This window comes from Eumetopias jubatus, unplaced genomic scaffold (assembly GCF_037043125.1).
Source record: "Eumetopias jubatus isolate StellerSeaLion01/CBP00866 unplaced genomic scaffold, mEumJub1_p1.0 scaffold_9, whole genome shotgun sequence".
NCBI classification, from domain to species: Eukaryota; Metazoa; Chordata; class Mammalia; order Carnivora; family Otariidae; genus Eumetopias; species Eumetopias jubatus.
The window spans coordinates 137,632,450-137,650,428 of record NW_028274815.1 but is presented as its reverse complement, the minus strand read 5'-3'; the positions used below and the strand labels follow the sequence as shown (position 1 = coordinate 137,650,428).

Below are 17,979 nucleotides of genomic sequence, written 5' to 3'. Positions count from 1 at the left end.
AGCCCCTTATTTTTTAACTTTTATATCTTTTTTTTTTTAACATCTTACATTTTTATGATACCTCCGTTATGGCATTTTAAAACAAAAAGCTTACTTGGATCTTCATCTTCCTCCAGTTGTCTCACTTTTTTTCCATTCATAGCCAATTTTGAGAGAGAGTTTTTACTAAATCTTTTTTTCTCCTGCTTTACAGTCCTGCTCTTATTACCTTGTTTTCCATCCCACCCCACTGAAATTTTAGATGTCAAAATAATAGTTTATTATTAATATCAATACGCACACTTTCAGTCCTTATACTTGACCCTTCCCCCACATTTGACACCGTTGACTACACTTTCATTTTTTGATCTTTTTTCCTAATTTCTCAACTAAGCTCTATATACTCATCCATTATTTCCTATTTTGACAAATGGTATGATAAAACTTCCAGGTCCCCCAATATAGAAGCCATTCTTGACTGTTTCCTCTCCCTCAGCTAATCATTTTTCATGTTCATGTATTTCTCTTAACATTTTTTGAATTTCTTTACTCCCCTTTATTTTCATGCTAATCACTGCCTCCACTTCCTAATAAAATTCTGTCTTTTGCATCTTGCCAAACGTAGTTATGCATAATTGGGCAAAAAAAAAGTTATTTTCATTGTTTTAATAGCCTAATTGATTTTTAAGATTTATTTTCCAATACATAACTCTTCCTAATTTTATGAGGACACTTTTATAAAAAATTAAGTTCTTTATGTTTAGATTAAAAGGGCTTTTTTGGAGCTTCCTGGTTGGTGAATAATAATGAATCTTCATGCCAGGAGGGTGGTGCACCCTAAACTTCACAGGGACAGGAGCTCCTGTGTGCCGGACCCTTCCAGACTTCACACTGTGTATCTCTTCACCTAGCTGTTCATGTGTATCCTTTAATATCCTTTGTAGCAAAGTGGTAGTCTAGTGTAACCTATATGGAATGGGCAGTATCTGAATTTTTACATGAATAACAGTCATGGAAGTAAAAAAAAAAAAAAAAGGAAACTGGAAGTCAATTAATATTTCTAGTGAAAAAGAATTTCATTAGTTGCAGGCAGAGTGGATGGGGAAGCAGCAGCGTGATGGATTGCAGACAATTAGACCCTTTTATATGTAATATGTAAGAATGTATAAAATGAAGGCTCCACGGGCAATCTTAAAATTTTTTTAAATGCCTTCACAGAAGAAAACATTATATTCATACAGTGTACTAGAATCTCATATAAATATGTTTATAAATACTTAGATTTTTTTTTTTTTAAGATTTTCTTATTTGAGAGAGAGTGAGAGCACGCTTACGCATGCCCGTGCATGTTGGGAGGAGAGGAAGAGGGAGACAGAGTCACAAGCAGACTCTGCGCTAAGTGTGGAGCCCATCATAGGGCTCGATCTCACAACCCCGAGATCATGACCTGAGCCAAAACCAAGAGTCGGATGCTCAACTGACTGTGCCTCCCAGGCACCCCAAAATACTTGGCTTTTTAGCAAGCAACAAAATAACTTTTCTGGTATCATAGTAATATTGCTAATTAAAAGCAAGCTATGATATAGTCCAGGAACTAACAAAAGTTTCGACAAAGTTGAAACCTAACTCTAACAAAAGTTAGGAACTAACAAAAATTTCAACAAAGCCCACAATAAAATATAACAAATATCAATAAATTCTTTATAGTCACAGTATATGTGGAGAATACTTTGTACAAAAAGGTACAAAACATTCAGGAATATTTGAAGTAATTCTAATATGTTTATGTAAGCAGTGAAACAAATATTGTATTTACTATAAGTTTGTGGCAAGCTGCAGAAAAACCTATCAGAGCAATATAATAATCAAAAATATCCATAAGGATTATAAATTTTCTAATATTCGTCAGAATTCAAAACATTATTGGCTTCAAAGTCACCCACACTTTCATCTCTAAAGCCTGAAAACTTGTTACTTTTGAAACATTTGACTATTTTTTCCCAAAATAAAACCACCAGCACTCTTTGAGTTAGAAACTGTCACCATTGTCTTCAAGCAATTAATAATTCTTATAATCATCAAAGGACTTTACTGCAGAAGTTTGTCATGACCATATAGTTGCAAAAACAAACAACACATATTCTGCTTGAGTAAGTCTCATAGGAATCAGAATTATTTGTCCTGTAGATTAGGTCATGAAGTAGGCAGCAGAGCTTTTCTTCATGTAGAGACAAATTTTTTTTACTTGGTATGCTCCATCTCCATCAGGATGTAGGATTTCCTCCTGCCCAAAAATATACACTGGGGGCAGGTGTGGCGACTTGTCAGTCATCAACAGGAGTACCATCAGAAGCACAACAGAGCCATAAGTGGCCTTTAGTCCATAATACAGGCACATTAATTGGATGCCAAGGGATTCTTTGGTGAATTTTTAGAGGAAGGGAAGTGAATACCTCTTATAAGCTGGCACTTACAGTATTTTCAGTGGATTGGCGAATTAATGGAGGAATTGCCCCGATTCTTCTTTAGTTTCCCGGCACTCAAGGTTTTTGACGGCTGTTTACTGTCAACTTGTTTGTAACAGCTGGATTTAAGAGAAATGTTTGAATGGATGCTTATGCCTAGAAATAATAGTTATTTATGGAATTAAGGTTATTTTCTTTGCCTCTTTTAAATTAAGCAGATAGTTTTCTTAGATATGTTCAAGGAGTATTTATTAAGAACCTGTTAGTGTCCACAGCATATTTAGGGCTTTAGCTCATTAGTTATTGTATTAGCTTGTAATTTATAGATCAATACACTGAGACTCTGAAAAATGAATTGATTGGTTTGCATAAGTAGTTAGTACTGGAATTGATTGTTAAATCCTAAAAGTTAATGTTATTTCACTTCAATTTAATTAATACACTACATGACTTATTTATAACATACCTGGAGAGTGGTATCATAGAAATGAATATAAACTAATCGGTGTGATTTGTTTGTATACAGTGAGAGAATCGAAGAAGCTGCTGACCATAATTCTGAAAAACATAGCAAAAATTAGTAAAAGAGAAGGGAAAGAATTGCTTTTGTATTTTGATGCATCATTAGAAATCACTACTGTGACACAAAAAATTTTTGGTGCAAATAAATATAGGGTAAGTGTTTAAATTCTTTTCAACATTTATTTTCATAAGATTCTTTTAAATATTTATTTTCATAATTATGGAAACTTTTGGTTACCTGGGGCTATAAGTTTCATTTTTTTCCATAGAATTCTTAAAATGACATGTTGATTTTTAGTTCTTTAAATTTTTATTGTGGAATAGCCGTCAGATTGTTAGCCATATCCTTGAGACACCTGTTAGAATCTCAGATGACAAAATAAGCTGCAGTATTCAAAATATTTAATGAATTCCTGCTAGGTGTTTAAAAAGTGAATTGAGACAAGACCACGTTTTTAAGATATTAAACATTGTGAAAATTACAGAATCTACCTCAGAAGAAGTAAATAAGGGGCAGGTATAGAAGGTGAGAAAAGAGAATGCTCATTAAGAGTCTGATATGAAGGAAAGGCTGTTCAGATGGGACTTGAAATGGCCTTGGAAATTGCTGGGTGAAATTTAGAGAAGATGCGTTCTAGGACTGTGGAAGACATGATGAGTCAGTAAGGTGATGATTCATGTTATGTTTCAGGGAGCTACTCTGTTGACAAGCTTGGATAGTGCATTCTGTAGTCTGTTCAGGCTGCTGGGGCGCGAATACCATAGATGGGGTGGCGGAAAATGACAAACCTCCTTTCTTTCTGTCTTTCCTTTTTCTCTCCCTGCCCATTCACTTCCATCTGTCTCTCCTAGCTCTGGAGGCTAGGTGGCTACGACTGGCAGCAGCAGACATATTTTCTGGCGAGGCCCTGCTTCCTGTTTCACAGTGGCTGTCTTTTCACTGTGTCCTCACATGCCAGAAGGGGTCAGGGAGTCCTTTGGGGTCTCATTTTATAGGGGCACTGATCCTATTCACAAGGACCCTGCCCTGATGAACCAGTCACCTGCCAGAGGCCCCACCTCCTAACACCATCACCTTGGGGTGTAGGTTTCAATATATGAATTTGGGGGACACATTCACTTCATAGCAGTGCAGAAGATTTATGGTGAAGAAAAATAGAGACTGTGTGGAGGAGGGTATTTATATATACAAAATAATGATTTGAGATAATTTGGGAGTTTTGAAAGGAAATGCAGGAAATGCATTAACATGGAAAGAACTGGGAGAACATGACATCACTTTGAATTAATTTAATTTTAGGAATTTACCAGAAAACAAGGTATTTCAGTTGCCAAAACATCTGTGCATATACTTTTTGATGCAAGTGGATCACAGGTATGTGTCTGACTTACTTGATTTTTATCACTGAGCTAAGTTGAACCCTAAATAATCGCACAGTATTATGTTGGATGGTGAATATCTGAAAAATGAATTGTCTAAACATATAGTGCCCCACTAAGGTATATGATTTTTTAAACGTGTTATTAAAGATCATTTATTTTAGCACAGAAGATAGTTATTAATATCATTTTGGTAACTTTAAAAATTAGGCATATATGTCCTGCCACTAATGCCAAAGCTTGTTTTATGTCTATGGAGATTTGAAAATGTGGGTGTTTTTTGTTGGGTCACTTTGTAGGACTAAGTACATAGAAAACAAAGAATTGACTTTTGTAAGTGTGGGATGAATGGGCGCTTTACTAAGACATCCAGTGATTTTTGAGAACTTCCTGTGGTTTGCAGTTTGAAATACTTTTCTCCATATTCTCCAACAGATTCTAGTGCCAGAAAGTCAAATCTCACCCATCGAAGAGGAACTCATTACTTTGAAAGAAAAACCTAACTCCCAAAAGGAATTTGCTAAACCTCCGAAATATATCAAAAACAGTAATCAAGGAGACAGAAAGAATAGTCAGCTTGAGGTAAATATGGTGTCAAAATAGTTGTTTATAGGGGCGCCTGGGTGGCTCAGTTGTTAAGTGTCTGCCTTCGGCTCAGGTCATGATCCCAGGGTCCTGGGATCGAGCCCCGCATCAGGCTCCCCACTTTGTGGGAAGCCTGCTTCTCCCTCTCCCGCTCCCCCTGCTTGTGTTCCCTCTCTCACTGTGTCTCTCTGTGTCAAATAAATAAGTAAAATCTTAAAAAAAAAAAAAAGTTGTTTATAAAACAGCATAGATCAAATCATTGCTACATATAATTACAGAAAAAAAAGCATCTAGAATTTTACCTTAATGGCCTTCATCAATAACATTCAGAGTATTTCCCTTGCCTTTTACAAATGCAAACAAAAGGTAGTGTTTTAGCAATTGTGTTTGTGTAGGGGTAAGAGGGTTAAGTAAGACATGGTATAGTATACACTTGTAAATTCCAAGTTAGAAATATGTAAGAAAGTACCACTTGTTACATTTATCCTGTCTATTTTTGCTTTTGGCTGTTATGTAGAATGCAAATCTATAATGTAGCGTTCTCTTTATTTACATAAGGAAAGAAAGCCAAGTATTAAGTACTTTTTCCTCCTCCTCCTGCTGGTGGAGGCTCTCCTCTGGGCCATGTTCAGCAGAACCAGTTCTCAGCCTCCTTGTCTTGTTGTGACACTTGACATTGCTAACAGCCTTGTCTTTCTTAATGTCCTCACCTTCTTTGATTTCTGTTAGCCTTTTAGTTCTCTTCCTACTTCTGTTACTACATTAGAGATACTTTCTTTCCCCGCATCCTAAATGTCGATTGGCTCTGAAAGCTTGACTCAGCTTCTTGAACATCTCTACGCCTTCTCCCTTAAAGAGCTTCCTTCATGTGAATCGTTTAAGCTCTTGAAATGTACCAGACCTCTTTTCAAAGTGCTGCAGCGAAGTCTCCATTTACTCTTCGAATGTTTCCTTTTGTATGTCTCGTTTTCCTGATCTAACCTCAAACTCTTATCTTTTGCTTCAAATTTGCATCTGCCTCCATACTTCAGTAATGCTACCATTAACTTTCTGACGGTGTCCTGAATCCCGCCCCTCTCCCCGGACACCTAGGAGCAAGGTGCTCATGATGGTTCTTTCACAGGTTCCCGCACGTCCTTCCCTCCTCATTCCCTTCGCCCTTACTCATTTGAGTACACCCAGCTCAATACGGCAGCCTCCTCTTTGGCCTTTGACTCTGTAACTACCCCATGTGGTGTTCCTTCCCCTGGTTTTTCTTAATCTCAGAGTCCCTGTTGCATTCTGGTCAGAAAGTTGTGGAATCTCTGTGTTTATCTTCCTGCATCAAAATTTTAACTCAATTCTGAGACCTACAAGTTCATTTTACTCTACATACTCACCACGTTAGTAAGGTTAACTGCTTTCCTGCCTCTTTTTATGTCACACTAATCTTGCCTCTATACCTTCATTCATGTTGTTTGTCCTTTTTTTTTTTTACCTTCCCTCATTTAAAGTGCCCTTACAATTGCAAGTCTTGATTAATTTTCACTTTTCTTCATGGACCTTTTCCTGTTTTAGTTTTTACTAATTTCTCACCTTTCGGCAACTTTAACTGTCACAGGCTCTTCCGTACATTTTGTCATGTTGATGTTACTCACTGTTTTTTCCCCATTAGTCTTGTGTCCTTCGTTAAATGAAAAATGCCATCTTCTGTTTTCCTTGGACAATTAAATTATAAAAGCCATTTTCTATGTTTTTATATCAGGGTCGTAACACGAGTACTTATTTGAAATGCTAATTCTTAGGGCCCTCCTACCTTAAATTTATTGTCATAAACTCTACGAGTAAAAATCTCTAAGAAACAGTGCACTGTTGTCAAATACCACTGTGTTTTTGTTAAGGATTGACTGTTTGAAGCATTTATATGAATAGATAACTTCCCAGGCCCCATTCACTATGCCACTAGGAACTGTCTTTTCTTGAAGAATCCCATTGGTTCAGTAGTTTGTTTTCTGGTTAATCGTAGAATTCCTCCTTTTCCTCTCCTTTCCAGCCTTCTCCACAGCCCGTTTACAGAACTATTAAAAACTCCTGCGGTATTTTTTTCTTAGTCTTAGGGGCAGGTGCGTTTTGAAAACCAGATCTCCTTTGCATCTTTACAGTTTGTCACCATCTGCTCCGTTCCATGGCGTCCTCTGAACCTCTTTTCCACCTCTATTCAGTGACTCTAGGATGAAGTTAGAAAATGCACATCTTCACTGGAACCACTGGCTCTGGTGCCACTGAGGCTCTGAAGTCCTGTAGCTACTTTTTACTCCAAAGCCACTTTAGTCCTCACAGAATATTAATACAGATTTTTAAAATGTGTGAAAGTTTTGAAGAATTCTAAACATTATGAAAGCATTCCCAAACAAATGTATATGAATTTACATAACTATGTATCCAAATATCATACACTGAAATAGAATAAGAAACTGAGCCATTGGTTATAGATACATTCAGTATCAATAAAATATTTTCAGCTAGCATATAAGGTGCTATATTTCATATGCATGGGTATTCTATAAATACTTTTTAAAACAAGTTTTGGCTACCTATTCAATACTAAATATTAGGGTAAAACCTTTCAAGTCAGCCTAAAACACAGAAATTTCTGGTTATCGTGTTGTTTATAAAATACCGTATATCAGGGCACCTGGGAGGCACAGTTGGTTGAGCATCCGACTCTTGGTTTTGGCCCAGGTCATGATCTCACGATCCTGGGTTTGAGCCCCACATGGGGCTCTGTGCTCAGCACGGAGTCTCCTTGTTCCTCTCTCTCTGCTCTCCCCCCTGCTTGTGCTTTCTCTCTTGCTCTCTCCATCTATCTCTGAAGTGAATAAATAAAATCTTTTAAAGAAGTACCATATGTCTTTTGTGTGTAGTCAAGGTAAAATGCTATGGATAAAATTAGAGAATATTTAATTTCAAAACAGAATGTGTGTTTACTGTGGCTGCTTCTTGTGGTTTCAGACAATTACTCCTAGCAAAAGAAAAATGTCCGAAGCATCAATGATTGTTCCTGGCACAGACAGATACACTGTGAGAAGTCCAATACTTTTAATCAACACATGTAAGTTTTGTAGTCTTAAAAGACTTTTAATAAACATTTTTTAAAAATCAACATTTTTTAATTCAGAGATATTCTGGGCATAATTTACGTAGAGGATAAGTTGGGGATATAGAAATTATTAAGATAGGAACCACAAATGTCTTCTAATTGTCAAGAAATTTCAAATTTCTAAGAAAGATATATTGGTTATTAGCATGTAAACATTATTCAAAGTATTAATACCAAGCATTAATAACTTATTGTAATTTGAGTGGGAGTCAGCTGTAACATAGTGGATAAAACATTGAATTAATCAGGATGCTTGGACTTATTTCCCTACCCCCAGGTGTGTACTTTGTACAGATTATCCTCCAGGTAAGTTTAGAACCAGTTTTCTTTTTATAAAATGAAACTAAAGTGTCTATCTCATCAAGGTGTTTAGAAGACTAAATAAAAATCATTCACTCAATGAGAAATATTATGAAACATTTAGACAGTGCCTGGTACATACTAAGGACTAAATACAAATCAAAAAATAGTACTATATACTAGCTGCTATAAAGCACAGTCTTATTTAGTATATATGACAATTTAATAGTGACGTTTTGTTCCCAAAATCCAATTGCCTACTGGATAGTTACCTGAGGTCTAGTAGGCTTCACAATAAATTCATCTTTCCACCCTGTCTGCCAGTTTTTTGTCTCTTTCTTACCTTGGTAAATGGCATCTGTATCCATTTATTCATCTAAACCAGAAACCTGGGGCCCATCCTAGCACCTCCCTTTTTTACCTTCCTCATCTAAAAAGTACCTCAATAATAGCAATATGTAATTTTAGAAGCTCTATAAATGTTACAGTCCTTTGTCCTCCTTTTTAGCAACACCACGAAGAGGAAGAATTAAACCACCACTGCAAATGATGAGTTCTGCAGAAAAACCTGATATACCTAAAACATCAGAAAGTGGAGTGGATAATGCTGTATTTCTTATATCTAGACCATCTGAAGGAAGAAATAGTGGAGATAATACAGACAAAGTAATTTTACTTTGAAAACATTTTTAAAAATTAATTTTATCAGTCTATTGTAGAAATACATATTGAGCTAACTTCTTTTGCAAGCAGTGAGGGCCTCACTTTGTTTAAAGTACCATCACACATATATGTACATATATATGTGTGTGTGTGTACATGTATGATTTATTGTTTTTGAAAGTCAGTTCCTTCGACAGGGCCTCCTTACTGTGCTAACAGTAAAATTGAGGAATATCCATTCAGTATAACTGATTTATGTATTCAGTAGGAGAAATGGACTTGCCATCATTCTTTAGTTTATTATACAATTTAGTGTCTGATAGAAATGTAAGATACACATGGACTGTGTCCTTAAGTATCTCAAAGTCTAGTGTGGAAATTAAATAAATTAATAAGATAATTATAATATCGTATGAATGTTCTCAGATTGTACATATAAGATGCAATAGGAACCTAGTGGAGGGGCAGGTGCCTAGCCCCAGAGCTGGAGGGGAGGGTGAAGATCAGGAGATACTCTTTAAGGAGATGGAGAGTGAGTGGGTTTTTGAAGGGTCAGTAAAGGTTAGTCCAATGGGCATCAAGGAGAAGGGCATTCATTCCAGGTAGTTGAAGGGACGGAACAGAGAGTAGCTGAGAGAAAGTTATTTCTTTGTGAGATGAGGTGGTCAGAGACACAGATAAGTAAGTTTGTAGATGAGAAATGCCTAATAGCTTTTGTTTTCATTGAAGTATGAGGTGAACATGGTGAATTTGTCTTGGCGATATGCTGAAGTAAAGGGCTCAAGGGTGTAACGACTTGGAACAGTTACTAAGATAATGGGGAGGGTGAGTGAAGGATGATGAAGAGTAAGTAAAGTTGTTAGGATGAGGGCGCTTTCAATTTAAGACTGTGAATTTTATGTGTCATTTTCTCCAACAAAGCACAGTAAAAAGGAATAGGTGGTGGATTTTTAAAAAAATGGTTATGGGGCGCCTGGGTGGCTCAGATGGTTGGGCGTCTGCCTTCGGCTCAGGTCATGATCCCAGAGTCCTGGGATCGAGTCCCGCATCGGGCTCCCTGCTCCTTGGGAGCCTGCTTCTCCCTCTGCTTCTCTCTCTCGCTCTCTCTCTCTCTGTGTCTCTCATGAATAAATAAATAAAATCTTTAAAAAATAAAAAATAAAAATAAAAAATAAAAAAAATAAAAAAATGGTTATGTGGCCAAAGGATGAATGGTGCAAGAGTTGAAGATACTCAGAAGAAAAGTCAAAAGTAGGGGGGGGCGGAGCAAGATGGCGGAGGAGTAGGAGACCTAGGTTTCGTCTGGTCTCAGGAATTCAGCTGCATAGGGATCAAACCATTCTGAACACCTACGAACTCAACAGGAGATCGAACAGGAGAGTAACAACAACTCTCTGAACAGAGAAGCGACCACTTACTGGAAGGTAGGGCGTGCGGAGAAGTGAATCCGAGGCGATATTCGGGAGGATAGACGGCGGGGGAGGGGCCTCCGCCGGCAGCTTCTGGCAAGTGCTAGAGCCGCGGAGCACAAAATCGGACCTTTTAGAAGTTGGCTCGGCGGAGGGACGTCGCTGCAGTGGCTAAGCGGGGGGTGGAATCCTCCCGGGACAGTGTGGTCTCAGGACCCTCGGGGTCACAGAGAGACCGGGGGTGCCTGAGTGCGCCAGAGCTCCCAGGTATCACAGCAGGGAAGCCGGCTGCAGAGGCGGAGCCGAGGCGCGGGCTCTCAGCTCGGGGTTGCCATAAACTGTGATCTGCAGCCCAGTCGGGGCACGGCTCCCCCAGCAGGGACCCAACAAGCAGCAGATCCGGGGAGACTCCCCTTCCTTCCGAGGGAGGAGCGGTGCGGGAACGCACTGCAGGGATCTGCTGGGTTTGGAGACTCGGCGCCGGGTCGGGTGCCAGAGATAGCAACGCTCGGTCACAGGCCGGGTGAGCACGGAGTGCGGCCGGAGACCGGGGACCCGGAAGTGACTGCTTTTCTCTGGGGGCACACTGAGGAGCGGGGCCCCGAGTTCTCAGCTCCTCCGAGTGGAGATTGGGAGGACACCATTTCTGCCCTGGTCCTCTAAAGCTGTACCGAGAGCTTGCAGGGAACAAAAGCTCCTGAAAGCAAACCGGAGCAGCTTCCTTAGCCCGGACTGACAAGGGCGGGGCAATTCCGCCTCCGGCAAAGACATTTGGAAACCACAGCAACAGGCCCCTCCCCCAGAAGATCAGCACAAACAACCAGCAAGCCAAGACCAAGTTGATCGATCAAGGAGAATAGGAGAACTCCAGCGCTAGGGGAATACTGCACATAGATTCATGGCTTTTTTTTTTTTTTTTACCATGATTCATTATTTCATCAAAGTTAATTTTTGTTGACTGTTTTTTTTTATTTTTCTTTTTCCCTTTTTCAACCAACATCTTATAAATCCCTTTTTTAAAAAAAAAACATTTTTTATTTTTCATTTTTAGAGTCATATTTTATCCCTTCATAGTAGTTACCCTTATTTTTGGCATATATATATAAGTTGTTCTCTCTTTAAAATTTTGAGGTACAGTTTCTTCTAACAGATCAAAATATACCCTAAATCACTAGTGTATGGCTTTGTTCTAGTCTCCTGCCTGATCACATTCTCTCCCTTTTTCCTTTTTTTTTTTTTTAATCTTCTTTCTTTTTTCAAACAACTTATCGTACCAAGTCCTTTTATAAAATCTTTTATAATTTTCATCTTTACAGTCATCTTCCATCCCTTCATTGTATCAACCCTTATTTTGTACATACATGTCTTTCTTCCTTTAAAATTTTAGGAGGCACTTTTTTCTAACAGACCAAAATACGCCCAAAATCTAGTGTGTGGCACTGATCTATGCACTAGCCTGATCATATTTGATCATATTCTGCCTTTTTTGTATTGTTTTGTTTTTGTTTTTATCTTTCTTTGTCTTTTTCTTTTCTTTTTCTCTTTCTTTTTTCTTTCTTTCCCTTTCTTTTCCCCTGGTTTCAGGTCTTTTCTGATTTGTATACAGTATATTTGCTGGGGACGTTGTAAACCTGTTAGCATTTTGTTCTCTCATTCATCTATTCTCCTCTGGACAAAATGACAAGAGGAAAGAAATCACCTCAGCAAAAAGAACAAGAGGTAGTACCGTCAGCCAGGGACCTACTCAATACGGACATTAGTACGATGTCGGACCTAGAGTTCAGAATCATGACTTTAAAGATACTAGCTGGGCTTGAAAAAAGCGTGGAAGTTATTAGAGAAACCCTTTCTGGAGAAATAAAAGAACTAAAATCTAACCAAATCGAAATCAAAAAGGCTATTGATGAGGTGCAATCAAAAATGGGGGCACTAAATGCTAGGATAAATGAGGCAGAAGAGAGAATCAGCGATATAGAAGACCAAATGATGGAAAATAAAGAGGCTGAGAAAAAGAGAGAGAAACAACTACAGGATCACGAGGGCAGAATTCGAGAGATAGGTGATAGGATAAGACGAAACAACATTAGAATAATTGGGATCCCAGAAGGAGAAGAGAGAGAGAGAGGGGCAGAAGGTATACTGGAGCAAATAATAGCAGAGAACTTCCCTAATGTGGGGAAGGAAACAGGCATTAAAATCCAGGAGGCACAGAGAACCCCTCTCAAAATCAATAATAATAGGTCAACACCCCGACATCTAATAGTAAAACTTACGAGTCTCAGAGACAAAGAGAAAATCCTGAAAGCAGCTCGGGCGAAGAGATATGTAACCTACAATGGTAGAAACATTAGATTGGCAACAGACCTATCCACAGAGACCTGGCAGGCCAGAAAGGACTGGCAAGATATCTTCAGAGCACTAAACGAGAAAAATATGCAGCCAAGAATACTATATCCAGCTAGGCTATCATTGAAAATAGAAGGAGAGATAAAAAGTTTCCAGAACAAACAAAAACTAAAGGAATTTGCAAACACGAAACCAGCCCTCCAAGAAATATTGAGAGGGGTCCTCTAAGCAAAGAGAGAACCTAAAAGCAGCAAAGAGCAGAAACGAACACAGACAACAGACAGTTAACAGTCACCTTACAGGTAATACAATGGCACTAAATTCATACCTTTCAATAGTTACCCTGGATGTAAATGGGCTAAATGCCCCAATCAAAAGACACAGGCTATCAGATTGGATTAAAAAACAAGACCCATCCATATGCTGTCTGCAAGAGACTCATTTTAGACCCAAAGACACCCCCAGATTGAAAGTGAGGGGGTGGAAAACCATTTACCATGCTAATGGACACCAAAAGAAAGCTGGGGTGGCAATCCTTATATCAGACAAACTAGATTTTAAAACAAAGACTGTAATAAGAGATGAGGAAGGACGCTATATCCTACTGAAAGGGTCTATCCAACAAGAAGATCTAACAATTGTAAATATCTATTCCCCGAACATGGGAGCAGCCAAATATATAAGGCGATTAATAACAAAAGCAAAGAAACACATTGACAACAATACAATAATAGTGGGGGACTTTAACACCCCCCTGACTGAAATGGACAGATCATCTAAGCAAAAGATCAACAAGGAAATAAAGACTTTAAATGACACACTGGACCAAATGGACTTCACAGACATATTCAGAACATTCCATCCCAAAGCAACGGAATACACATTCTTCTCTAGTGCCCATGGAACATTCTCCAGAATTGATCACATCCTAGGTCACAAATCAGGTCTCAATCGGTACCAAAAGATTGGGATCATTCCCTGCATATTTTCAGACCTCAATGCTTTGAAACTAGAACTCAACCACAAGAGGAAAGTCGGAAAGAACTCAAATACATGGAGGCTAAAGAGCATCCTACTAAAGAATGAATGGGTCAACCAAGAAATTAAAGAAGAATTAAAAAAATTCATGGAAACCAATGAAAATGAAAACACAACTGTTCAAAATCTTTGGGATACAGCAGAGGCAGTCCTGAGACGAAAGTATATAGCAATACAAGCCTTTCTCAAGAAACAAGAAAGGTCTCAAATACACAACCTAACCCTACACCTAAAGGAGCTGGAGAAAGAACAGCAAATAAAGCCTAAACCCAGCAGGAGAAGAGAAATCATAAAGATCAGAGCAGAAATCAATGAACTAGAAACCAAAAGAACAGTAGAACAGATCAACGAAACTAGGAGCTGGTTCTTTGAAAGAATTAACAAGATTGATAAACCCCTGGCCAGACTGATCAAAAAGAAAAGAGAAATGACCCAAATCAACAAAATCATGAATGAAAGCGGAGAGATCACAACCAACACCAAAGAAATACAAACAATTATAAGAACATATTATGAGCAACTCTATGCCAGCAAATTAGATAACCTGGAAGAAATGGGTGCATTCCTAGAGATGTATCAACTACCAAAATTGAACCAGGAAGAAATAGAAAACCTGAACAGACCTATAACCACTAAGGAAATTGAAACAGTCATCAAAAATCTCCCAACAAACAAAAGCCCAGGGCCAGATGGCTTCCCAGGGGAATTCTATCAGACATTTCAAGAAGAATTAATACCTATTCTCCTGAAACTGTTCCAAAAAATAGAAATGGAAGGGAAACTTCCAAACTCATTTTATGAGGCCAGCATTACCTTGATCCCAAAACCAGACAAAGACCCCATCAAAAAAGAGAATTACAGACCAATATCCTTGATGAACATGGATGCAAAAATTCTCACCAAAATACTAGCCCATAAGATCCAACCGTACATTAAAAGGATTATTCACCAGGACCAAGTGGGATTTATTCCTGGGCTGCAAGGATGGTTCAACATCCGCAAATCAATCAACGTGATACAATACATTAACAAAAGAAAGAGCAAGAATCATATGATCCTCTCAATAGATGCAGAAAAAGCATTTGACAAAGTACAACATCCTTTCTTGATCAAAACTCTTCAGAGTATAGGGATAGAGGGTACATACCTCAATATCATAAAAGCCATCTATGAAAAACCTACAGCGAATATCATTCTCAATGGGAAAAAGCTGAGAGCTTTGCCCCTAAGGTCAGGAACGCGGCAGGGATGTCCACTCTCACCACTGCTATTCAACATAGTATTAGAAGTCCTAGCCACAGCAATCAGACAACAAAAAGAAATCAAAGGCATCCAAAACGGCAAAGAGGAAGTCAAACTCTCACTCTTTGCAGATGATATGATACTGTATGTGGAAAACCCAAAAGACTCCACCCCAAAACTGCTAGAACTCCTAGAGGAATTCAGTAAAGTAGCAGGATATAAAATCAATGCACAGAAATCAGTGGCATTCCTATACACCAACAACAAGACAGAAGAGAGACAAATCAAGGAGTCAATCCCATTTACAATTGCACCCAAAACCATTAGATACGTAGGAATAAATCTAACCAAAGAGGCAAAGGATCTGTACTCAGAAAACTATAAAATACTCATGAAAGAAATTGAGGAAGACACAAAGAAATGGAAAAACGTTCCATGCTCATGGATTGGGAGAATCAACATTGTGAAGATGTCAATGCTACCTAGAGCAATCTACACATTCAATGCAATCCCCATCAAAATACCATCCACTTTTTACAAAGAAATGGAACAAATAATCCTAAAATTTGTATGGAACCAGAAGAGACCCAGAATAGCCAGAGGAATACTGAAAAAGAAAAGCAAAGCTGGCGGCATCACAATTCCGGACTTCCAGCTCTATTATAAAGCTGTCATCATCAAGACAGTATGGTACTGGCACAAAAACAGACACATAGATCAACGGAACAGAATCGAGAGCCCAGAAATGGACCCTCAACTCTATGGGGTCCATTTTTGACAAAGCAGGAAAGAATGTCCAATGGCAAAAAGACAGTCTCTTCAACAAATGGTGTTGGGAAAATTGGACAGCCACATGCAGAAGAATGAAACTGGACCATTTCCTTACACCACACACAAAAATAGACTCCAAATGGTTGAAAGACCTAAACGTGAGACAGGAGTCCATCCAAATCCTAAAGGAGAACACAGGTAGCAACCTTTTCGACCTTAGCCGCAGCAACTTCTTCCTAGAAACATCGCCAAAGGCACGGGAAGCCAGGACAAAAATGAACTATTGGGATTTCATCAAGATAAAAAGCTTTTGCACAGCAAAAGAAACAGTCCCCAAAACCAAAAGACAACCGACAGAATGGGAGAAAATATTTGCAAATGACATATCAGATAAAGGGCTAGTATCCAAAATCTATAAAGAACTTATCAAACTCAACACCCAAAGAACAAATAATCCAATCAAGAAATGGGCAGAAGACATGAACAGACATTTCTCCAAAGAAGACATCCAAATGGCCAACAGGCACATGAAAAAGTGCTCAACATCGCTCGGCATCAGGGAAATCCAAATCAAAACCTCCATGAGATACCACCTCACACCCGTCAGAATGGCTAAAATTAACAAATCAGGGAACGACAGATGTTGGCGGGGATGTGGAGAAAGGGGAACCCTCCTACAGTGTTGGTGGGAATGCAAGCTGGTGCAACCCCTCTGGAAAACAGTATGGAGGTTCCTCAAACAGTTGAAATTAGAGCTACCGTTCGATCCAGCAATTGCACTACTGGGTATTTACCACAAAGATACAAATGTAGGGACCCGAAGGGGTACGTGTACCCCAATGTTTATAGCGGCAATGTCCACCATAGCCAAACTGTGGAAAGAGCCAAGATGCCCATCGACAGATGAATGGATAAAGAAGAGGTGGTATATATACACAATGGAATATTATGCAGCCATCAAAAGGAATGAGATCTTGCCATTTGCAACGACGTGGATGGAACTGGAGGGTGTTATGCTGAGTGAAATAAGTCAATCAGAGAAAGACATGTATCACATGACCTCACTGATATGAGGAATTCTTAATCTCAGGAAACAAACTGAGTGTTACTGGAGTGGTAGGGGGTGGGAGGGATGGGGTGGCTGGGTGATAGACATTGGGGAGGGTATGTGCTACGGTGAGCGCTGTGAATTGTGCAAGACTGTTGAATCACAGATCTGCACTTCTGAAACAAATAACGCAACATATTTTAAGAAAAAAGAAAAAGAAGAAGATAACAGGAGAGGAAGAGAAGGGGAGTATGTCAGTGGGGGAGACGAACCATGAGAGATGATGGACTCTGAAAAACAAACTGAGGGTTCTAGAGGGGAGGGGGGTAGGGGGATGGGTTAGCCTGGTGATGGGTATTGAGGAGGGCACGTTCTGCATGGAGCACTGGGTGTTATGAACAAACAATGAATCATGGAACACTGCACCAAAAACTAATGATGTAATATATGGTGATTAACATAACAATAAAAAAATTTTTAAAAAAAAAAGAAAGAAAAGTCAAAAGTAATTGTTCAAATTAGTCCGCTGAGTGTTCCTTTATTAGGGTGCTGCTGTTCAGTGGTGTGCTGTAGTCCTGGGTGTGGTAGGGTGGTGGGCATACCAGACCTGGGCTTGCTCGTTCCAGTCAGGGGAGCCCTTCTGCCATTGTGACAGCCAACACGCACCTGCATGCTCTCCTACTGCTCCTGTCCTGGGATGGAGAACTGCCTGCTAGACCAAGTAGTGAAGACAGCCAGCATGGGGCACTGTGTCTTAGCCAGGAGGGCATGTGTTTCTGAGTGATGGCAGATTGTCATCAGATCTGTGGCTCTGAAGAGAGGGAACCTTGGTGGAGGCAAGAAGTTACCTGTTCAGTGGCCACAACTTTACAGAATCCTTTAATATTCTAGAATTTCCAACTCTTGTGTGTGTGTTAGTGAAAAGACAGAATAAATGCAGGCTGTGAGATCAGCTGCAGTAGGAGATGTGCCATGGTGATTCTAGAAATTGATAGTTACAGATGAGAATGGAATTATTGTACTAGCTATGGATGAGATCAGAAAGTTTGTAGGCTCTTCTGCCTTGTCTAATGAAAATTATTTTCTTATGTT

The 17,979-nt window shown here is 39.1% G+C and overlaps 1 protein-coding gene across 1 annotated transcript in view; it reads left to right on the top strand.

The window, feature by feature from the left end:
* SYCP2 (synaptonemal complex protein 2) overlaps positions 1–17,979 on the top strand; it is an 81,703-nt gene that overhangs the window by 33,221 nt on the left and 30,503 nt on the right. The window contains exons 14-18 of the mRNA XM_088026660.1: positions 2,971–3,119; positions 4,267–4,341; positions 4,782–4,928; positions 7,923–8,022; positions 8,879–9,036. Coding sequence (XP_087882786.1) covers positions 2,971–3,119; positions 4,267–4,341; positions 4,782–4,928; positions 7,923–8,022; positions 8,879–9,036 — 629 coding nt within the window. The remainder of the gene's footprint in view (positions 1–2,970; positions 3,120–4,266; positions 4,342–4,781; positions 4,929–7,922; positions 8,023–8,878; positions 9,037–17,979) is intronic.